Genomic DNA, 24,220 nt, shown 5'->3' with positions numbered 1-24,220 from the left:
AAAAAAAAGACGTCCAAGTTCCTGTACAACCCAGTTGAGGCGAGTACTGTCCATTCAGAGGTAAAAATAACACGTTCACATATTAAGGCCTGGCAACAGCGAGGATCAGAATACTGGTTTCTCAATTTTCTGCTAGCCTTTTTGCCTGCAGTGTTTGGTAAATATGAGCCCATTTCTTCAAGCCAATCATCTGTGGAGATTAGAACATCTGCGCCAATAGACGGAGGATCAAACATCCTGCACCGGGCAGGACTGCAAGGGAGTCGCAGGTTGGCATTAAGCCCAAAGGCTGTGTGTGGTCAGAAAGGCTGGCCCAGGGTCCATCACCTGCAGCCTTCCTACCTCCAGGAAACAGTCCCGGCCTGAGCGAGCCGCGCAAGCGCAGTGGTGCAAAAAGAGACCACGCCCAAGTCTCCAAGTGAGCACGCGCAGTGGCTCGGGGCGTGGCAGCGCTGCACGCTCCTCTGGGGACGGAGCGGAGCCGCGCTTTTAAGCTCCGCGACTTTCTCTCTCATTCCTCAGCCGCCTGGCCTGAAGCGAAGCTGTCTTGCCCGAGAAGAGAGTGGTCACGGTGGCGCGTGGTAACAAAGCTTAGGACGAGGAGAACCTGAATGAGAAAGGACGTCCTCCGGTGTAAGTGCTAACCAGTGGCTGTTTGCGGAGGGGCGGGGGGCGTCGGGAGCGGGAAAAACCTGGGCGACATAGAGGGGCGGAGCTATCGTGTGATTGATAGGCGAGAAACCTGTGCAAGGGCGAATGGGAGGTGAGTGAGGGCGGGATCTGCAGTTGAACTGGAGTGGTGCTTTGGAGTAATAATAACTAACACGCACCAGGGACTTCAGTAACCCATCTGTTCTAACCGCTTTTTATAAGTTACTTATTTAGTGGTCACTGCAACCTTATGGATATGCAGTTTTATCTGTCTCTCCTTTACACGCGGGGAAACTGAGGGTCAGGGCTTTTAACTTAGGCAAGAATACAGCTGGGGTCCCAAATTTAGAAGCCTGACCTCAGAGCCCATACTGTTAATGGCTCTGCCCTTCAGAAAAGCAAGGTGGAGTGGGGTCCAGTCAAGAGGGTTCGGTTGAATGGAATTGACCAGATTGTTGGAGGATGTGCAATGAAAAGTGGAAAAAACACCAAGTAGCAGGTTTTTCCTACAGGATGTGAGAGCTCTGAGGCTGGAGGTGGGAGGCCGGGCCATGTCCCCTGCTGTGGGAGCTTTGCAGCCCCGCTGGTGCTGTGCCTGGATTAACTGTAGGTGCAGAAAACGTGTTCTTTTGGGGCTGTGTTGTCTCCCAGGTGTGTGAAGTTAAAGCATTGTAGGGACTTAAAATGGGGATTGTGCTTTTAAATTGTTTCTGTCTTCTCTGGCTGCCATAACAAAATGCCATACATTGGGTGGCTTAAACAACAGAGTATTTTGTTTGTTTGTTTTTGTTCTATTTTAATTCTCACCCGAGGATATTTCCCCATTGATTTCTAGAGAGAGTGGAAAGGAAGTAGGAGAGGGGGAGAGAGAGAAACATCGTGGGACAGAAACAGATTGATTGCTCCCGCCCCTACCAGGGCTGGGGAACTTGCCACTGAGGTACCCTTGACCAGTACCCTTGGAGCTGCAAGCTGATGCTCTAACCACTTAGCACACTGGCCAGGGCCAGAGTTCTTTGTTTTGTTTTGTTTTTTTCCCCTCACAGTTCTAGAAGCTGGGAAGTCGAAGATTAAGGTCCAGCCTATTCTGTTCCCTGTCCAGGACCCTTTTCCTGTCTTGCAGAAGGTTGGTCCCCTTCTTACTAGTACTTGTTCTCACGTGGCTGGTAAAAAGAGAGCTCTCTGCCATAACCAGTTTGGCTCAGTGGATAGAGCGTCAGCCTGTGGACTCAAGGGTCCCAGGTTCGATTCTGGTCAAGGGCATGTATCTTGGTTGTGGGCACATACCCAGGAGGGAGTGTGAAGGAGGCAGCTGATCGATGTTTCTCTATCATCGATGTTTCTAACTCTCTATACCTCTCCCTTCCTCTCTGTAAAACATCAATAAAATATATTTTTTTAAAAAAAGACAGAGAGAGCTCTCTTACTCCTAGAAGGCCACCAATCTTAATAAGGATTAGGGCCCACTGTTATGCCTTAATTTAATCTTAATTATCCTTTTCATTTTATGTTAATTGCCTCCTAAAAGCCCTCCCTCCAAATAAAATAGAGTCTCATGTTGGGGGTTAGAGCTTTAACACATGAGTTTGAGGGAGGGTGGGACACAGTTCATTCTGTAGCAATAGTTTATCCCCAAGTAAAGAACAAGTGATAATTGAAGACTGAAGAAAATGAACACTTTCAACACTTACACTTTCATATAACCTCTTATTACCTCATTTAATGAGCATGAGGTTTGTGCCTTAGCACTGGTGGGGAATTCTAGGGAGAACTTGTGTGGGAGATCATGGTTGTCCTTCAGGCAGCCAATCTGAAGACGTTAGAAAAAGCTACATCAAACATTATTATAGTGCGCATAGTGTATCTACTATTTGTGGATTTATCTAAAACCTTCTTTAACTTCTGACTTAGCTTGTGCCGTTTCTGGAATAATGAAATCCATAATTACCATCCATAGGGAGTGAAATAATTACTACTTCTTTATTTTTTTTATTAAATCTTTATTGTTCAGATTATTACAGTTGTTCCTCTTTTTTCCCCCCATGGCTCCCCTCCACCCAGTTCCCACCCCATCCTCTCCCCTTACCCCCCTCCCCCCACTGTCCTCATCCATAGGTGTACGATTTTTGTCCAGTCTCTTCCTGCACCCCCCACACTCCTTTCCCACCCGAAAATAGTCAGTCCACTCCCTTTCTATGCCCCTGATTCTATTATATTTACCAGTTTATTCTGTTCATCAGATTATTTATTCACTTGATTTTTAGATTCACTTGTTGATAGATGTGTATTTGTTGTTCATAATTCGTACCTTTACCTTTTTCTTCTTCTTCCTCTTCTTAAAGGATACCTTTCAGCATTTCATATAATACTGGTTTGGTGGTGATGAACTCCTTTAGCTTTTTCTTATCTGTGAAGCTCTTTATCTGACCTTCAATTCTGAATGATAGCTTTGCTGGGTAAAGTAATCTTGGTTGTAGGTTCTTGCTATTCATCACTTTGAAATTTCTTGCCACTCGCTTCTGGCCTCCATAGTTTCTGTTGAGAAATCAGCTGACAGTCGTATGGGTGCTCCCTTGTAGGTAACTGACCTTTTTTTCTCTTGTTGCTTTTAAGATTCTCTCTTTGTCTTTTGCTCTTGGCATTTTAATTATGATGTGTCTTGGTGTGGTCCTCTTTGGATTCCTTTTGTTTGGGGTTCTGTGCGCTTCCTGGACTTGTAAGTCCATTTCTTTCACCAGATAGGGGAAGTTTTCTGTCATTATTTCTTCAAATAGGTTTTCAATATCTTGCTCTCTCTCTTCTTCTGGCACCCCCATAATTCAGATGTTGGTACGTTTGAAGTTGTCCCAGAGGCTCCTTACACTATCTTCATATTTTTGGATTCTTTTTTCTTTTAGTTTTTCCGGTTGGGTGTTTTTTGCTTCTCCATATTTCAAATCTTTGACTTGATTCTTGCAATCTTCTACTCTGCTGTTGGAACTCTGTATAATATTCTTTATTTCAGTCAGTGTATACTTAATTTCTAGTTTGTCCTTTTTCATAACCTCGAGGGTCTCACTAGATTTCTTGAGGGTCTCACTAAGTTTATCGGCGGTTTCTAGAAAACTCTTAAAAAACCTTAAAAGTGTGATTTTGAACTCTATATCCAGTAGTTTGCTTTCCTCCATTTCTGTCATTTGTGACCTGTTTCTTTGTCTCTGCATTTTTTATGCTACCCTGTGTTGATAGAGTGGCTTTCTGTGCTAGGTGTCCTATAGGGCCCAGTGGTTCAGCCTCCCCAATTACTGGAGGTGGACACTCTTGGTGGACCCCTTTGTGGGCTTTGTGCACAGTCTTGTTGTAGTTAAGCCTTGATTGTTGTAGGTATCACTGGGAGAAATTGACCTCCAGGCCAATTGACTGTGAGAATCAGCTATGTCTTCAGTGAGAGAACTTCTGTGGTGGAGACACCCTTCTGGGGCAAGACTTGCTTCAGTGGGGCTTTGGTGCTCACTGAGTCTGCCCCCTGAGTGTGTCCCTTATGGATCTGCGGAGTTGTAATCTGGATGGTCCCACTCTGACCACTGAGTACACTGGCTCTTGGATCTCTAAGGAGGTGCTAGTTTTGCCTCTGCCTGAGGCTACCCAGCAGGATCCCAGCTGTGAAGCAATGCAAGCTGCTGTGGGGCCTTGGGCCTTCTTTTGGAAGTTCTGGGTCTCTCTGAACCAGTTTGTTAGGTAATTTTCAGATTGCAGAGGGCCAGGTTTTTCATATGCAAAAGCCTCTGCGCACAGCTTGGGTGGGACGGGGTTTCTGGGGATCAACAGGGCGGAGCAAGCAGCTATGGCTGCTCCTCAGTCCTACCCTAAGAGGCCCCGCTTCTCAGTGTCCCGGTAATCGCTGCAAGTACCTCTGAGAGAAAGCCGCCCTCGAGTTCCGGCCGATGCCAGACTGTCCAATTTGTCCTGTATGAGTCTGGGTCCCCAGAGACTCACCTGGAACTGGAGTTCAGAGCAGTCAGGAGCTTGAGACTCCCTCTTGATTGAAAAAGACAACCGTGTCCTCAGCTGCCAGCCCTTTCCACGTGCGCCTCTGTACCTCTGCACTTTACTTCCACACCACACCTCCTCTGAGCCTCAGTGTGCTTCTCTCTTTCCTTCTAGTTGTAGAATTTCCACTCAGCCAGCCTTCCTGTCGTTCTGGATGATGTCTGTTTTGTCTTTTAGTTGTATTTTTGAAATTGTTGTGTGAGGCAGCAATTTCCGGTGTTTCCCTATGCCGCCATCTTGGTTTCTCCTTTTTTTTTTTTTTTTTAATCCTCACCCAGGAATATTTTTCTATTGATTTTGAGAGTAAGTAGAAGAGAGAGGGAAAGACAGAGAAATATTGATGTCAGAGAAACATATCCATTGGTTGCCTCCTGCACATGCCCCAACCAGGGCCTGGGCTGGGGAGGAGCCTGCAACTGAGGTATGTGCCCTTGACTGGAATCAAACTTGGGACCCGTACAGTCCACAGGCCGGGACTCTATCCACTGAGCCAAACTGGCTGGGGCAAACATTACTTTTTTTCTCTATTGTTTCCTGTTGTTATTCTAAAGTTTGGTAAACAAGTCTACTTTCACCTTACCCTGTTGAGAGAAGAGTGAGGAAATACAAAGCTTAGGGGCTTGAAGGTCTGGCAGATGTGTGTTCAAATCTTGGATTCAGGCAATTGCTTTATGACTGTGGGCAAGTCACTTAACCTTTCTTTTAAAAAAAAATTATGTTGATCTCAAAGAGGAAGGGAAAGGGAGAGAGAATCATTGATCGGCTGCCTCTTGCACGCCTCCCACTGGGAATGGAACCTGCAACCCAGACATGTGCCCTGACTGGGAATTCCTAGTGACCTCCTAGTTCATAGGTTAATACTCAACCACTGAGCCACACCGGCCGGGGAAGTTACTTAACCTTCTGACTGTCAGTTTCTTCATCTATAAAATAGAGCTAGTAATAATACTGACCACATGGTTGTTGTGAGGTTATATGAAAACAGTTTGGAACTACTAAGGAACTGGCCTTGCACTAGATATTTAAGTTATGGGACATCCTCCACTCACACCTCTGAAGGACAGAAACCTCCACCTACAGTCCCCATGTCAAGCTGGCTGTTTATTTATTCATCAAATTTTTATTGAAACCCTGATAGTTGTCAAAGCACCTGGCATTCTGAGTGCTAGGGGAAGGGAAGAACAAGACAGACAAAATTCTTTCTTTTATGCAGCTTATAGTGTAGTGGGAGGACTAGATGAATTGAGTTGAGTGCTAAGAACTATGAAGAAATTAAATGCAGGGTAATGACATCAAAGAGTGACCGTAGAGCGGCCTGCGTGTGTGCATGCACATGTATTTGGAGGGAGGGTGTTTGACCACTGTAGGGTGGCCAACTAAAGGGAGAGACTTCTGCCCTAACTGGTTTGGCTCAGCGGATAGAGCGTCGGCCTGTGGACTGAAGGGTCCCAGGTTCTATTCCGGTCAAGGGCATATACCTTGGTTGTGAGCACATCCCCAGTGGGGGTGTGCAAGAGGCAGCTGATCGATATTTCTCTCGCATTGATGTTGCTAACTCTCTATCCCTCTCCCTTCCTCTCTGTAAAAAATCAATAAAATATATATATTTTTAAAAATAAAGGGAGAGACTTCTCTGAGGAGCTGAGCTGTCATTGAGGACTGGTCATTCCCTTTGGAGGGACAGAAAGTGCAGGGCTGATAAGATCAGGCTGGATGCCTTAGATGTCTGTAGGCTGACCAGTGATCTGGGCAGGAGCCAGACAGAAGGCTCTGATTCTTGAGGCCAAAATTTTTTTTGGAGGCAGCTCTGGTTTGTACTGGAAATGGAAGGTAGGATGAACTAAGAAGCAAACTAACGGTGTCTGTAAAATAAGGTTATGTACATTAACCTGTGCCATGTCAGAAAAACTGTAATTGTACTTGTAACTCTCTGCCTGTGTGTCATGATTTTACTTACAGGTCTTCCAACAGGATAAAGTGGCATTTGTCATGCAAATACCGCCCTGTGCAGAAGTGAGGGAAGACTGCTGCAGAAGTGAATACAGGCAACATCTTTGATCCCAGGGCATAGGTCTTTGAGAAGAAACCTCCACGCCTCTCGAAGAGGCATTAGAAGGCTATCCAGGCAGCAAAAGTACCTCAGGTGAAATGCAGGGAGTTTCTGTATAAGGGCTTTCGTATTCTGCATTCTTCTAGAGCAGTGATGGCGAACCTTTTGAGCTCAGCGTGTCAGCATTTTGAAAAACCCTAACTTAACTCTGGTGCCGTGTCACATATAGAAATTTTTTGATATTTGTAACCATAGTAAAACAAAGATTTATATTTTTGATATTTATTTTATATATTTAAATGCCATTTAACAAAGAAAAATTGACCAAAAAAATGAGTTCACGTGTCACCTCTGGCACGCGTGTCATAGGTTCGCCATCACTGTTCTAGAGCCCTTGGTGATAAATGTCGCTGGGTGGATTGCATGATTTGGTGTGGCTTCATGGGGATATGCACATGATGGAGAGAACATGATCTCTGCTTGCCAAATAATGTAGAGCCTAAGGAGAAAATCCGTAATCAGTATTGAGACTGCTCTTAAGAACTGTCCTAGATTTCAAGCCGGTTCTTCCTGGCTCATCAGAGAACTACCAGATATTTTTCTTCCCTTAGGATCATGGCTGATAAAAACCAGGAGATCAGTGGCACCCATTTCCCTTTTCCCTTCACACCCTATTCCATCCAGATAGACTTCATGACAGTGCTGTACCAGGTGTTGGAGGATGGCAAGATTGGGATATTTGAGAGTCCAACTGGCACTGTAAGTATGAACAGTTGCCCCAAGAGGGCTCTTGGGAGAACCTGATTACAACTAGTCAGAGGTTTATTTTCCTCTGCAGAGATTTTCATGGTTTGGAGTTGGGCAAAGTAGTTTTCTCAGTTTACCTTTCTGAGTAATGCTCACTTCCCTCTATTAAATTGTTAAACACAACCCCGGGTTCTAAGGAAAGTTAGGCTAAAGGCAAAGGAGAATTTGAATGGCAGTAGAAGCATAGCACTGAAACTTTTAAGACTTCTCTGGGCACTCGCTTTGATATTGAGCAACATAGAAATTACTTTGGCTTATTCACAGATTTAACATGTTGATTTAATCTCCAGGCACTTGGTTACTGAGAGCTGGAGGGATCCAATCAAGGGCCCCTAAGTTTTTCCTTCCTGGCCTGGAATGAGGGATTCATTAGACATCGGTTGTTGAGGTTGCTAGGGCAGTGGTAATCAGTTCCTACTTCTCTCTTGCACTTTACTTACTTTTTTATAGCAAGTACTCTGTGATAGTGAAATGCATGTGTTGCTGTGAAGGTCCCTCAACTAGGCTGTGACCTTCTGGAGGATAAGGACTTTGTGGTCCTCACCTTTGTGTCCCTATCGTCTAGCAGAACTTGGCCCATTTGGCCCATAGGAGGCTCCTAATAGGTGTGTGGAATGAGTGAATAAAAGGAAGTGACTCATTCTTTTTCTCTCACTTGCTGATGGAAGCATGTCACTCTCTCCTGAGATGACATGATCTCCTGGGACAGGAAAAGTGCAGACTGGGGTACTGTATTGTTTCATTTTGTTCTTTCATATATGTGTAGTGAGTGGGAGAGAATAAGTCCTGCAATTAACAAAATGTGGGTCATAAATATAATGTGCAAAGGTATTTTTTTCAGTAGTATTCTAGCATTTTTACCTTCCATTTAAACCCAGTGCAATATGACTTATTGCCCTACCAACCCACTGAAATAATTTTAGGGTCAGTAGTGACTACCTGTTTAATAGATCTGGATATCTCAAGCCCTTATTTTGACCACTCTGTAATGTTTGACATTGTTGAACTTATCCTCCTCTTTTGTTTAAAGCAATATAAAAATTTCAATCAAAGATAACGCATGTTATTTTAAAAGTCAAATTTATTGCCCTGCCGGATTGGGCTCAGTTGGTTGAGCATTGTGTCATGTAGCAGGAGGTTACTGGTTTGATTCCCAATCAGGGCACTTGCCTGGGTTGTAGGTTGATTCCCAGTAGGGGCATGCAGAAGAAAACTAATCGATGTTTCTTCCTCATCAATGTTTCTATCTCTCTCTCCCTCTCCATTTCTCTCTCTGAAATAAATGAAAACATTATTTTTTAAAAAGTCAAATTTAGCCCTGACCAGTTTGGCTCAATGGATAGAGCAGCCGTGGGCAAACTACGGCCCGTGGGCCGGATTCGGCCTGTTTGAAATGAATAAAACTAAAAAAAAAAAAAGACCGTACACTTTTATGTAATGATGTTTACTTTGAATTTATATTAGTTCATACAAACACTCTATCCATGCTTTTGTTCCGGCCCTCCGGTCCAGTTTAAGAACCCATTGTGGCCTCAAGTCAAAAAGTTTGCCCACCCCTGGGATAGAGTGTCAGCCTGCGGACTGAAAGGTCCCAGGTTCTATTCCGGTCAAGGGCATGTACCTTGGTTGAGGGTACATCCCCAGTAGGGGGTGTGCAGGAGGCAGCTGATGGATGTTTCTCTCTTATCAATGTTTCTTTCTATCCCTCTATCTTCTTCCCTGTAAAAAAATCAATAAAATATTTTTTTTTTAAACAGTCAATTTTATCAAATTTGCTGCAATGGGCTGGTGCTTTTAATTCTTTTGTCTGTTTCTTAAGAAATGTACTTTTCTCATAGCACATTTTGAAATTATAACCTATGTACTCCTATTTCTTGATTTGTGGATTTTAGTGATTGGTACCTTCCCCTTGTGATGGATAAGATGTAGCTTTATTACCATCCCTTTTCCTTGCCTCTCCTGATGTAATTAGCTGTTTTTAGTCTCTGCTAAGTCATTATACTTTGACTAGAGGCCCAGTGCACAAAAATTCGTGCACTCGGCAGGGGGTCCCTCAGCCCGGTCTGTGCCCATTTGCAGTCCAGGACCCCTTGGGGGATGTCCACCTGTCGACTTAGGCCCACTCCCTGGGGGATCAGGCCTAAGCTTGCAGTCAGACATCCTTCTGGCAGCCAGGGAGCCCTTGGGATCAGGCCTAAACTGTTAGTTGGACATTCTTAGTGCTGCCATAGAGGTGGGAGAGGCTCCTGCCACCACCTCTGCACTGGCCAGCCATGAGCCAGCTTCTGGCTGAATGACACTACTTGGTCTGACCTAAACCCTAGAGATTAGTACTTCATTTTACAACTTTTTCTCAATTTATAGGCAGCAGCAAACTAAGACCACACAGTCGGGTGTGCGAGAAATGTTGCTTTCTTTATTGTTTAGTAACCAAACCTAGCTTCAGCTTCAGCCCCCATTCTGCCAAGTGAAAAAACAAAAACAAAATATTATTTAACTTAGGTTCCCCACCCCCTTCTCTGGAGTTGTACTTCCATGTCAGACAGTTTATATCTCAGGCAGAGGTGCCAAAAAACTGAGCAAGGTCAAGGACATCTGGACCTCAGTCTTCTGTCTGGGCTGGTCCCCACCCAGCTGCCTTTGACCCTCACAGAGCTCAAGTCCATGCTGATCCCTGGTATATTCTCCTCATCTGGGCCTTGAGGCCTCTTGAGTCCAATTCGCTCCCTCCCTCCCTCCCTGCCACCTTTTCTCTCTCACACAAAGAGGTATTGGGCTTTCTGGGGTGAGGTCCTCTGACACCTCCTCAGCCCCATTGCACAGACACAATCTTGGTGCCTGGGTCACCGCCATCAGGCTGTGTGGCTGCTCTCAGACCCTCCGTCTTCCTGCTGCCTTAGGGACTGACTCAACGGGAGGGGAGGGTCACAGTCCTTTTTACATGGCTGCCAACAAACACTCAGTGTTCCTTCCCTCTAGCTCTCCTTCTCCTCCTCACCCCAGTCCAGGCACGTCTATGTGCAGGGCAGGAGTGTCTCTGATCCAGCACACACAGGCTTCCTGATCCACTGCTCCCCCAAGAGGTCTTCCATGCTCTGGACCTCGACACCCAGAACCTGTCCCCTCTCAGCTGCAGGTCTTTGCCTGCAGTGGTCAAGTCTGTTTAGAGCAGTGGTTCTCAACCTTGGCTGCACATTAGAATCACCTGGGAATCTTTTTAAAATTCTGATTTCTGGGCCTCATCCTCCGGAAATTCTGTTTCTTTGTTACTAATGTTGTGGCCCTACCCCACAGAAATAGAATTTCTGGAGGATGAGGCCCAGAAATCAGGATTTTAAAAAGATTTCCAGGTGATTCTAATGTGCAGCCAAGTTTGAGAACCACTGGTTTAGAGGCTTGAGGTCAAGAAGTGCCTCTTTGTTCTCTGCTTTCTGGAGGCGGTCAGCGTGGAACATCCCTGCCTGGATTGGGGAGGGGTCTCTGGGTGTTAAGAATACCAGGAGGGGGAGCACAGACTCCTCCTAGAGCTCCGAGATGGGAAAGGCAGCACCCCGTCACCTCTAACCCCAGGACGTTTCTTTAAAAGCAGAAGCCTGGTCCCGTGCAGGGGCCTGTGCTGGCTACCTCAGTTTCTCAGAGACAAAGAATTTGATGAACGTCTTTTTCCCACTTAGTAGCTGCTTTATTTGTTTATTCTTCCATTTTTCATTAGCTGCTAAATCGCCCCTGTGGCTGCAAACCTGTTGTGCCTGACTCAGCCAGCGGGGGCTATGGGAGCTGTGCAGGGACAGGGGAAAGGGGTGGGGGGCCCAGCCTGCAGGGAGGGTCAGTGGTGCCTACCAGGCTGTCTCAGAGGATGTGGCTTAGGTTAGGTCCTGTCCTTTGGCAACTTTAGGAGGGGAGGCCATGTCCTCCGCTCCCCATTTTGACTCAGGCGCGGAAGTTCTCCTTGCTCTCTGGCCTCATAACTCAGTGGATCATGGTAGGATGCAGCAGGCAGGTGGCTTCTGCGGCTGCACACAGGCACGGGCTGGTGGCTTCTGCAACCGCACACGGGCGCGGGCCTGCAATCCGGGATGGATCAGGTCACAGGCGGCGGCAGGTGGCTTTTGTGGCTGCACAGGCTGTGGGCAGGCGGCTTCAGAGGCTGCACACGGGCGCGGGCAGTCGGCTTCTGCTGTCGCACACGGGCGGGGGCAGGTGGCTTCCGCGGCTGCACACACCACAGGCAGGCGGCTTCTACCACTGCACATGGGCGCCGGGCCACAGGCAGGCGACTTCTATGGCTGCACACGGGCGCTGGGCTGCGGGCAGGTGGCTTCCGCAGCTGCACACGGGCGCGGGCAGGTGGCTTCCGCGGCTGCACACGAGCGCGAGCAGGCGGCTTCCGCGGCTGCACACGGGCGTGGGCAGGTGGCTTCCGCGGCTGCACACGGGTGCGGGCAGGCGGCTTCCGTGGCTGCACACGGGCGGGGACAGGTGGCTTCTGCGGCTGCACACGGGCGCTGGGCCGCGGGCAGGCTGCTTCTACAGCTGCACACAGGCGCCGGGCCGTGGGCAGGTGGCTTCTGCGGCTGCACATGCCACAGGCAGGCAGCTTCTACCACTGCACATGGGCGCCAGGCTGCAGGCAGGCGACTTCTATGGCTGCACACGGGCGCTGGGGCGTGGGCAGGCGGCTTCTGCGGCTGCACACGGGCGCCAGCCTGTGGTTACTGCGGCTGCACACAGGCACGGACAGGCGGCTTCTGTGGTTGCACATGGCGCTGGCCTGTGGCCTGGTACCTGATCGGGTCACGGGCGGTGGGTAGGCGGCTTCCGGGTCTGCGCACGGGGGCCGGCCTGCGGCCCTGGACCTGATGGGGTCATGGGCAGTGGGGAGGTGGCTTCTGGGCCTGGATGGCGGCTGGCGCTGTCCCGCCCTGCCTGCAGTATGCAAATTAGCCGCCATCTTTGTTGGTGGTTAATTTGCATACCGTGCTTATTAGCCAATGGGAGGTGTATCTGAAGGTATGGTCAATTACCATGTCTGTCTATTATTAGATAGTATTGTTTTTTTATAGAATAATTTTATTTTTCTAGAGTTAATAATTGCCTTTTAAAAGTTTGTTTAAGTACCAGCTCAATGTTCAGCACCTAGTAAGGTACTCAATAGAGGGTGGTGTGAGGCTCCCACTGCACACGGCCCAGGCCCACGCAACACGACGTTTGAACCATCGGGAGATAATCAGAATGAAGAGACAAAACAACACCCAGAGGAAAGACAATGAGGAGTCGCCAAGAAAGGAAATTAATGAAGTTGAAGCATGCAACATGACAGAAAAAGAATTCAGAATAATGGTTGTACAATTCATTCACCAGATGGATGAGAAAATCAACAACCTATGCAAGAGTCAGGAAGAAATAAAAAGTGATATAGCTACAATCAAAAACACCATGGAAAGTTTCAACAGCAGACTAGAAGAAGCAGAGGACCGAATTAGTGAGTTAGAAGATAAGGCAGAGAAACAAGCTCAATCTGAACAGCAACTGGAGAAAAAAATTAAAAAACAGGAGGAGAGCCTAAGGGAGTTTTGGGACAACATGAAACAAAGTAACATATGCAAAATAGGGCTGCAAGAAGGACAAGAAGAGCAGCAAGGATTAGAAAATCTATTTGAAGAAATAATGACAGAAAACTTCCCAGATATGGGGAAGAAAAAAGTTACACAAGTACAGAGAGTCCCAAGCAAGATGAACCCCAAACGACCCACACTAAGACACGTCATAATAACGATGGCAAATGTACAAGACAAAGAGAGAATCTTAACACATTGTTTGCGGGTAGTTTGTATTGCGTGCTAACTGGTGGCGCGGGCCATTTTTGCTAATTTTTTGCGCAAATGGCAACGTTCAGTAAAATTACGATAACTTTAGTTTTACATATTTTTTTCAATGAAACATTTTGTGATTTAGTATAAAATGTATACTGAATTATTTTTCTTAGAATCGCACTGAATGCATGGCGAGGCAGAGAATTGTGTGAAGGGATGACTCTACGCAGTTGAATAGATTACCGTTATACCTGGAAGTACATACATAATTCACCATTGTATGTGTTAGAGACCCAAATTTTGTCCTTTGGAATTCGTATATCTGCATGTTAGCATCCCTTTAGAGCAATAAAAAAGTATAAAAATAAACGTATTTATACGTTACCCACATTCTACGACTAGTCTATAAAAAACGTATTAATATGTGTCCCGTGCTCTACTACCAGTCAACGTAAAACGTATAAATACGTTCCCCACATACAATGTGTTAAAGGCTGCAAGAAAGAAACAGAGAGTTACCTACAAAGGATCCCCCATCAGATTATCAAATGATTTCTCAACAGAAACACATAAAACTAGAAGGAAATGGAAGGAGGTATACAAAGTGTTGCAAAGCAAAGGACTGAATCCAAGAATACTATATCCAGCAATACTATCAATCAAAATTGAAGGGGAAATCAGGAGCTTTGCAGACAAAAAAAGGCTAAGGGAGTTTATCACCACCAAGCCAGCAATGCAAGAAATGCTAAAAGGAATGCTGTAAAAAGAAGAAATATAAAGATAAGAAAGAACACAGGCACGAAAATAGAAATGAATCCAAGCACGTACCTTTCAATAATAACTTTAAATGTAAACTGACTAAACACTCTAATCAAAAGACATCGAGCCGAAACTGGTTTGGCTCAGTGGATAGAGCGTCAGCCTGCGGACTGAAAGGTCCCAGGTTCGATTCCGGTCAAGGGCATGTACCTGGGTTGCGGGCATATCCCCAGTAGGAGATGTGCAGGAGGCAGCTGATCGATGTTTCTCTCTCATCGATGTTTCTATCTCTCTATCTCTCTCCCTTCCTCTCTGTAAAAAATCAATAAAATATATTTAAAAAAAAAGACATCGAGTGGCTAAATGGATAAAAAGACATGACCCATATATTTGCTGTCTACAAGAGACCCACCTCAGAAAAAGGGACTCACACAGGCTGAAAGTAAAGGGATGGAAAAATATCTTTCAGGCAAATGGAAATGAAAAAAAAAAGCTGGGGTAGCAATACTTACATCTGACAAAGTAGACCTCAAAGTGAAGGCCATAACAAGAGATAAGGAAGGCCACTTCATAATATTAAAGGGATCGATACAACAAGAGGATATAAACCTTATAAACAATGCAGGAGCACCCAAATACATAAAAAAAAAAAAAAAAAACCTTCTGGAAAATAACAAGGAAGAGATCAACAACCACACAATCATAGTAGGGGACTTAAACACACCACTGACATCACTGGATAAATCCTCTACACAGAAAAAATCAGCAAAGAAACAGCAATCCTAAATGACTCACTAGATCAGATGGACTTAATTGACATCTTCAGAACATTTCACCCCAAAGCCATGGAATATACGTTCTTCTCAAGTGCACATGGGATATCTTCAAAAATAGACCACATATTGGGTCACAAGCAAAATCTCCCCAAATACAAGAAGATTGAAATCATATCAAGCATATTCTCAGATCACAAGGGCATAATATTAGAAATAAACCACAATAAAAACAATAAAAAAAAACAAACACTTGGAAGCTGAATAGCATGTTACTAAATAATGAATGGGTTACCAGTGAGATCAAAGTAGAAATTAAAAACACCCTGGAAACTAATGACAATAACAGTACAACAACCCAAAATCTATGGGACACACTGAAAGCAGTCCTGAGAGGGAAGTTTATAGCACTACAGGCCTACCTCAAAAAACAAGAAAAAATGATAGTAAATCATTTAACTCTACAACTCAAAGAATTAAAAAGAGAACAACAAAAGAAGCCCAGAGTGAGCAGAAGGAGATAATAAAGATCAGAGCAGAAATAAATGATATAGAGACCAAAAAAAAAAAAAAAAAAAACAACAGATGAATGAAAGCAAGAGCTGGTTGGTTCTTTGAAAGGATAAACAAGATTGATGACCCTCTAGCCAGGCTCACCAAGAAGCAAAGAGAGAGGACTCAAATAAACAAAATCAGAAATGAAAGGGGCAAAATAACAACAGACCCCTCAGAAATTCAAAGAATTGTTAAAAAATACTATGAACAACTCAACTCTAACAAACTAGACAACCTGGAGGAAATGGACATATTCCTAGAAAAATACAATCTTCCGAAACTCAATCCAGAGGATTCTAAAAATCTCAACAGGCCAATAACGATGGAAGAAATTGAAGCAGTCATCAAAAAGCTCCCAGCAAACAAAAGCCTGGGTCAGACAGCTTCACAGGGGAGTTTTACCAAACATTCAAGGAAGAACTAAAACATATCCTCCTCAGACTATTCCAAAAAATTCAAGAAGAAGGAACACTTCCAAGCTCATTCTATGAAGCCAGCATCACCCTAATACCAAAACCAGATAGAGATAACACAATGAAAGAGAATTATAGGCCAATATCCCTCATGAACATAGACGCCAAAATACTCAACAAAATTCTAGCAAATCGGATCCAGCAATACACAGAAAGATCATACACCATGACCAAGTAGGATTCATCCCAGGGAAGCAAGGATGGTACAATATCCGCAAATCAATAAACGTGATTCATCACATAAACAGATTGAGAGATAAAAACCACATAGTCATATCAATTGATGCAGGAACAGCTTTCGACAAAATTCAACACCCTTGATAAAAACTCTGAGCAAGGTGGGAATAGAAGGATCATATCTCAACACAATAAAAGCCATATATGACAAACCCACAGCCAACATCATAATCAATGGGCAAAAACTAAAACCATTTCCCCTGAGAACAGGAACAAGACAGGGATGCCCCCTCTCACCACTCCTGTTCAATATAGTACTGGAAGTACTAGCCATTGCGATCAGACAAGAAGAAGAAATAAAAGGCATCCAAATTGGAAAAGAAGAAGTAAACCTGTCCTTATTTGCAGATGACATGATACTGTATATAGAAAACACTAAAGATTCCATCAAAAAATTATTAGACTTAATAAATGAATTTGGCAGTGTAGCAGGATACAAAATTAATGGCAAGAAATCTATGGCATTTCTATACACCAATAGTGAAATTACAGAAAGACTAAAAAAGCAATCCCATTTACCATTGCACCAAAAAAAATTAAGATACCTAGGAATAAACTTAACTAAGGAGGTAAAAGACTTATATGCGAAAAACTACAGGACACTGAAAAAAGAGATAGAGGAAGACATAAACAGATGGAAGAACATACCATGTTCATGGATTGGTAGAATCAACATCATCAAAATGTCCATACCACCCAAAGCAATCTATTGATTCCATGCAATCCCCATTAAATTACCAATGGCATATTTCACAGATCTAGAACGAACGTTCCAAAAAGTCATCTGGAATAAAAAAAAGACCTCGAATCGCTGCAGCAATCCTGAGAAAGAAGAACAAAATAGGTGGGATCTCAATACCAGATATCAAACTGTATTACAAAGCCACTGTACTTAAAACAGCTTGGTACTGGCACAAGAACAGACACATAGATCAATGGAATAGAATAGAGAACCCAGAAATAGACCCAAAGTACTATGCCCAATTAATATTCGACAAAGGAGGCAAGAGCATACAATGCAGTCAAGACAGTCTCTTCAATAAATGGTGTTGGGAAAATTGGACAGATACATGCAAAAAGATGAAACTAGACCACCAACTCACACCATACACAAAAATAAACTCAAAATGGATAAAAGACTTAAACGTAAGACGGGAAACCATAAAAATACTAGAGGAATCCACAGGCAGCAAAATTGCAAACATATGCCGAAGGAATTTCTTCTCTGATAATGCTCCTAGGGCAATGGAAACTAAAGAGAAAATAAACAAATGGGACTACATTAAAATAAAAAGCTTTTGCACAGCAAAGGAAACCATCAACAAAACAACAAGAAGACCCACTGCATGGGAAAACATATTTGCCAATGATATCACCGATACAGTTTTAATCTCCAACATTTACAAGGAACTCATGAAACTTAATAATAGGAAGATAAACAATCCAATTAAAAAATGGGCAATGGACCTAGATAGACACTTTTCGAAAGGACATACAGAGGGCCGAAAGACACATGAAAACATGCTCAAAGTCACTAATCATCCGAGAGACGCAAATCAAAACGATAATGCGGTATCATCTCACACCTGTCAGAATGGCTATCATCAACAAATCAACACACGACAAGTGTTGGAGAGGATGTGGAGAAAAAGGAACCCTTCTGCACTGCTGGTGGGAATGCAGACTAGTGCAGCCACTGTGGAGTACAGTATGGAGTTTCCTCAAAAAACTAAAAATGGAACTCCCATTTGACCCAGTGATCCCACTTCTAGGAATATATCCCGAGAAGCCAGAAACACCAATCAGAAAGGATATATGCACTCCTATGTTCATAGCAGCACAATTCACCATAGCTAAGATTTGGAAACAGCCTAAGTGCTCATCGGTAGATGAATGGATTAGAAAACTGTGGTCCATCTACACAATGGAATACTACGCTTCGATAAAAAAGAAGGAACTCTTTCCTTTTGCAACAGCTTGGATGGAACTGGAAAGCATTATGCTAAATGAAGTAAGCCAGTCAGAGAAAGATAAATACCACATGATCTCACTCATTTGTGGAATATAGAGAACAACATAGACTGATGAACAGGGACAGATCCAAAGACAGAGAAACAGCAATCAGACTATTAATCCCCAGAGGGAAAGTAGGGGAGGGTGGGGGTACGGGGAAGAGACCAACCAAAGGACTTGTATGCATGCATATAAGCCAAACCAATGGACATGGACAACAGGGGAATCAGAGCATGATTGGGGGGGGGGAGGGGCGGATGGGGGTTAATGGGGGGAATGAGGACACATTTGTAATTCCTTAACTAATAAAGAATTTAAAGATAAAAAAAATTGGTTTTTAATATGCTTAGGCTTGTTCCTCACAGATCATCCAGTAGTCTCTCAATATGATGCAGATTTTCACATTGTCCAAAAGTACAGTTGGCCCTTGTGTGTGGGTTTTTCACCCATGGGTTCAACCAACTCTAGATCAAAAATATTGGGGGAGAAAAGCTACCTTATTGCTGACATGTACTATGTAGTTAGACCTATTACAATTGCTGAACATGTAGAGACTTTTTTCTTGTTATTATTCCCTAAACAGTATAGTATAGCAATTATTTTTATAACATTTACATTACATTAAGTATTGTAAGTAATCTAGACATGATTTAAAGTGTATGGGAGGATGTGCATTGGTTACATGCAAATACTAAGTCATCTATATGTATAAAAGCCTAAGCAACCGGAACGCCAGAACAACTGGAATGACAGTCACTATGACACACACTGACCACCAGGGGGCAGATGCTCAATTCAGGAGCTGCCCCCTGGTGGTCAGTGTGCTCCTATAGCCAACCTCCCATGGCCGGTCAACCTCCCTTGGCCCCTCCCCACTGCTGGCCAACCACCCACAGTCCTTCCCCCTGGCCAGTAGCCAGCAGGAAGGCATGCCCTGGCTGCAGCCAGCAGGAAGGAAGGCCCCGGCTGGCACCCGGAAGGGCCCGATTTTCCTTGATCACAGGCCAGGCCTAGGGATCCAACCTGTGCATGAATTTCATGCACCGGGCCTCTAGTCCCAATAATAGAGAAACATGGTAATTAACCGTAACTTCGCAAACCTTCCCATTGGCTAATCAGTGAGATATGCAAATTAATTGCCAGCCAAGATGGCGGCCGGCAGCCACGCAGCTGAAGCGAACATGAGGTTTGGTTGCCCTGGTGATGGAGGAAGCCAAGGTTCCCCGCCTGCCTCCGCCCAGCTCTGAGCTCCAGATGCAACATTGTTGCAATTATAGAAGCTAAACACACTCCAGATACCTGCTTTCAGCCGCCAGCTGCTCAGCGCTTAGAGCGCCAGTGATGGTAACAGAGTTTCAATTATAGAAACTAAACAAACCCAGATACCTGCTTTCAGTCGGCAACGGCCTCAGAGCTGGAGCCGGCTCTCAGCTCCAGTGACAGCTATAGAAGGTATGTAAATCTCAGAATGAAAAAAAACGAAAAAAAACAGAGGCTGGGAGCTTCAGTTGCCCGTCAGCCTGAAAACGGCCCTCAGCCCCTCACCCAGACTGGCCAGGCACCCCAGTGGGGACCCCCACCCTGAAGGGGGTGTGACCAGCTGCAAACAGCCATCAGCCCCTCACCCAGGCTGGCCAGGCACCCAAGCGGGACCCCCACCCTGATCCGGATCACCCTTCAGGGCAAACCAGCCAGACCCCACCCGTGCACCAGGCCACTGTCCTATATAGTAAAACTGACCCTAACAGCAGAAAGATTGGGAATGACTGGTCACTATGACTCACACTGACCACCAGGGGGCAGACGCTCAATGCAGGAGCTGCCCTCTGGTGGTCAGTCGCTCTCACATGGGGAGCTCTGTTCAGCCACAAGCCAGGCTGATGGTTGCCAGTACAGCGGTGGTGGTGGGAGCCTCTCCTGCCTCCTCAGCAGTGCTAAGGATGTCCGACTGCAGCTTAGGTCTGCTCCTGGCTGGCAAGTGGGCATCCCCTGAGGGCTGCCGGGCTGCCAGAGGAATGTCTGATTGCCAGCTTAGGCCCAATCCCCCGGGGAGCATGCCTAAGCCAGCAAGTGGTCACCCCCGAGTGGTCCCAGACTGGGAGAGGGCACAGGCCGGGCTGAGGGACCCCCTACCCCTGAGTGCACAATTTTTGTGCCCCGGGCCTCTAGTTTTATATAAGAGAAGTGAGCATATTCAGATTTTTGTATTCTTGGGGGTCTTGAAACTAATCGCTCATGAATACTGAGGGACAGCTGTAGAGCATGCCTATGAAACCTTTCATAAGCCCAAATGGCATAAAGTGGAGAGTATCTTCCAATTCCCAAAAGTTTGCTTTCTGAAAGTTTTTGTTATACCACTCTGCTTTTTCAAACGAGCTCAGTTTGCCTAATGCAAACTTTCAGAAAGTGGGGAATACCTGTGTTCCCTATGTAAAATTATCATCTTAGTCTCCTAGAGTTGCTAGAACAAAATACTATAGACTGAGTGGTTTAAATGACAGAAATTTATTTTCTCACAGTACTGGAGACGAATGTCCAAGAGTAAGGTTGCAGCAGGCTTTGGTGTCTGGTGAGGATCCTCTTCCTGGCTTTCAGACGGCCATCTTCTTGCTGTGTCCTCACATGGCAGAGAAGGGGGGGAGGGGGGGGGGGAGAGAGAGAGGGAGAGAGAGATTTGGTGTCTCTTCCCCTTTTATAAGGACACCACCAGATCTATCAGAAGATCAGGGATACCTTTATGACCTCATTTTACCTTAATCACCTCCTTAAAGACTATTTTTCCAATATGGTCATGAGTGGGTTAGGGCTTCAACATACGAATTTGGGGGGTGATAAGTTCATAACAATAATCAATTCCATTTTACCCTGGAGACTTTCTTGAAGTCCTTCATCCATTTGTTCTAATCTGAATTAGTTGTTCCTTAGACCTACTTCACAGCGATTGCTGGAGGATTTCCCTTTGCTCCTTTTTTTAAAAAAATAAACTTTTTTGAGGATAATTGATATATAGAAATATGTACCCCTTTTAAGTCTACAATTCCAATGAGTTTTGACACATGTGAACACCCATATCATCACCGTGATCAAGATGCAAAACATATCCATCACCAGGGAAAGTTCCCTGTACCTTCTGGAAGTGGCTCCCTGCGGCCGCTTCTCCATTCCCACTTTATCAGCCTCAGTCATTGATCTGATTTCTGTAGATTAGCTTTTCCACTATTCCACAAAAATGGAATAATATGGTGTGTACTCTTGTGTAGCTGGTTTCTTTTATCCACTCAGCATATTTTTGAGATTCATCCATGTTATGTTTATTTTTTCCTTATTTTTTTCTGTAATGGAGTCTCTGTTTCTTGGACCCATATCTTCTTAGTTTATTTCCTTGTTTTGGTAGAGAATCTTCCTGAAAAGGGCTGTCTAGGAAGTAAGTGTTTAAGGCTTTGCTGGTCTGAAAATGTATTAGTTCTACTTGGTTGGTATTAATAGTTTGACTGGATATATAAGTGTAGCTTCAAAATAATTCTCCCTCACAGTTGCTTCCTCTGTTCACTAGTTTCCATTGTTGCTATTGAGAAGCTTAGTGGTAGTCTGCACTTCAGTCCTCTGCGACCTGATCCCACCTCATCCTCCAAAGTTTTCAGGATCTTCTCTTTATCCTTTGTGTCTGAAATTGCATGCTGACGGACCTGCTGTGCGTGTTTAATTCCTTGTACTGGTTACTTGTGCACTTTCAATCTGGGACATGTACCTCTCATCCTGAGACATTTTCTTGTACCCTATCAAATAATAGACAAACATGGTAATTGACCGTACCTTCACTACACCTTCCATTGGCTAATCAGTGCAATATGCAAATTGACCACCAACAAAGATGGCAGCTAATTTGCCTACTGCAGGCAGGGCGGAACAGCGCAAGCCGCCATCCAAGGCACTGGGGCCGGCCTGCCTTGCCACCCGGGATCCGATCCAGTCCCGGGCGGCAAGGCAGGCCGGCCCCAGATGCCCCAGAAGCCCCAGAAGCTGCCTGATATGGCAGTAATTCTGTCAGTAAGTACTCTGAAAGTCAGTGGCATAAATGCACCAATTAAAAGACAGATTATGAGGGTGAATCAAAAACAAAACCCACTTTAAATATAAAGACACATATAGATTAAAAGTAAATGAATTAAGCTGCAGCCTGTTTTGCTCAGTGGATAGAGCATTAGCCCATGGACTGAAGGGTCCCAGGTTAGATTCCAGTCAAGGGCATATACCTCAGTTGCTGGCTTGATCCCCAGTCCCTGTCAGAGCATGTGCAGGAGGCAACCAATCAATGTGTCTCTCCCTTTCCCTTCACTCTCTAAAATTCAATGGAAAAATATTCTTGGGTGAAGATTAACAAAAGCATAGTAAATGGATTAAGTAACATTAAAGAAATTATAAGAAAAATATATTCCAAATTTTGTTAGTTGTATAATGGCTATGTTTAAATTATTAACACCTAAGAAATTGGGTGAAGGGTACATATAATATGCTGTAGTATTTTATAGTTCTTTTTACATGTATGAGAGTATTTCAAATTAAAATATTAAAAAATTAAAAATTAATAAAATATTAATTGAAATGTATCTGCATTACATGAAAAATCTCCTAATTGCTTCTAGCATAATTTATTAAATTGTGCTAAAACTTATAAGGGTTCAATTAAAAAATATCTTAATTCTAAATGATGTAATAGAAAATATATAATAGTGCAGTTATAAGCATTTATCTGAAAATAAAAATTTAAAGAGGTGAATTTAAAGAAGGAATTAGCCAAAGAAAATATATTCACAACCCATGGACACAGACAACAGTATAGTGATGGCCAGAGAGAAGTGGGGGGCAAGAGCTGGATAGAGGGGGCAAAAGGGGGGAAATAGGGACATCCTATATCTACACTAATAAAAGAGAAACATGGTAATTGGCGTACGACCGCTACCCTTCCCATTGGCTAATCAGCGAGATATGCAAATTAACTGGCAGCCAAGATGGCGGCCGGCAGCCAGGCAGCTGATGCGAACAGGGAGGCTTGCTTGCTTCAGTGACGGAGGACTCCAACGTTCCCCGCCTGACTTGCCGGCCTCTCAGCGGGGCTTCAGCCAGCCGGACTGCAACATTGTATCAAATACAGACAGTAAACAAAGGCCAGAAACCTGTTTTCAGCAGCCGAGGCCTCAGAGCTAAAGCTGGCCCAGAATAAAAAAAAAAAGAAAAAAAGAAAAAAAGGAGCGGTTGGGAGCTTCAGTCCCAGCCTGAAAACAGCCCTCAGCCCCTCACCCAGACTGGCCAGGCACCCCAGTGGGGACCCCCACCCTGAAGGGTGTGTGACCAGCTGCAAACAGCCATCATCCCCTCACCCAGGCTGGCCAGGCACCCCAGTGGGGACCCCCACCCTGATCTAGGACACCCATCAGGGCAAACCAGCCGGCACCCACCCATGCACCAGGCCTCTATTCTAAATAGTAAAAGGGTAATATGCCTCCCAGCACCGGGATCAGCCGAGCCGCGAGGCCTCCCGGCACCGGGATCAGCGTGACGGGGCAGCGCCCAAACCCCCTGATCACCCTGCAGCTCTGTGTATGACAGGGGGTGGGGCCCCAATCCCCCGCCCCCCACGGGCCCTGCTCTGTGTGTGATGGGGTAGAGCCATAACCTCCCCATTGGCCCTGCCCTGAGTATGAGAGTGGCGACGCCCCAACCCCCTGATCGGCCCTGCTCTGTGGGTGATAGAGGGCAGCGCCCCAACCCCCTGATCCGCCCTGCCCTGAGTGTGATGGGGCGGTGCCCCAACTTCCCTATCAGCCCTGCTCTGTGCGTGACAGGGGGGAGCTCCTCAACCCCCTGATCGGCCCTGCTCTGTGCATGACGGGGGGAGCTCCCCAACCCCCTGATTGGCCCTGCTCTGTGAGTGACACGGGGGAGCTCCTCAACCCCCTGATTGGCCCTGCTTTGTGCATGACGGGGGGAGCTCCCCAACCCCCTGATTGGCCCTGCTCTGTGAGTGACAGGGTACGGAGCCCCAACTCCCTGATTGGCCCT

The 24,220-nt window shown here is 45.2% G+C and overlaps 1 protein-coding gene across 1 annotated transcript in view; it reads left to right on the top strand.

Annotated features, from left to right (window-relative positions):
* Positions 1-443: 443 nt before the first annotated feature.
* DDX11 (DEAD/H-box helicase 11) overlaps positions 444-24,220 on the top strand; it is a 50,073-nt gene continuing 26,296 nt past the window's right edge. Inside the window, 3 exon segments of the mRNA XM_036298568.1 lie at positions 444-633; positions 6,640-6,823; positions 7,342-7,489. Coding sequence (XP_036154461.1) covers positions 7,346-7,489 — 144 coding nt within the window. The 5' untranslated portion in view covers positions 444-633; positions 6,640-6,823; positions 7,342-7,345.

The sequence above is a fragment of the Myotis myotis genome, unplaced genomic scaffold, assembly GCF_014108235.1.
Source record: "Myotis myotis isolate mMyoMyo1 unplaced genomic scaffold, mMyoMyo1.p scaffold_m19_p_3, whole genome shotgun sequence".
NCBI lineage: Eukaryota > Metazoa > Chordata > Mammalia > Chiroptera > Vespertilionidae > Myotis > Myotis myotis.
Note: the sequence above shows the minus strand (reverse complement) of the source record. Positions and strands in the feature narration are given on the sequence as shown.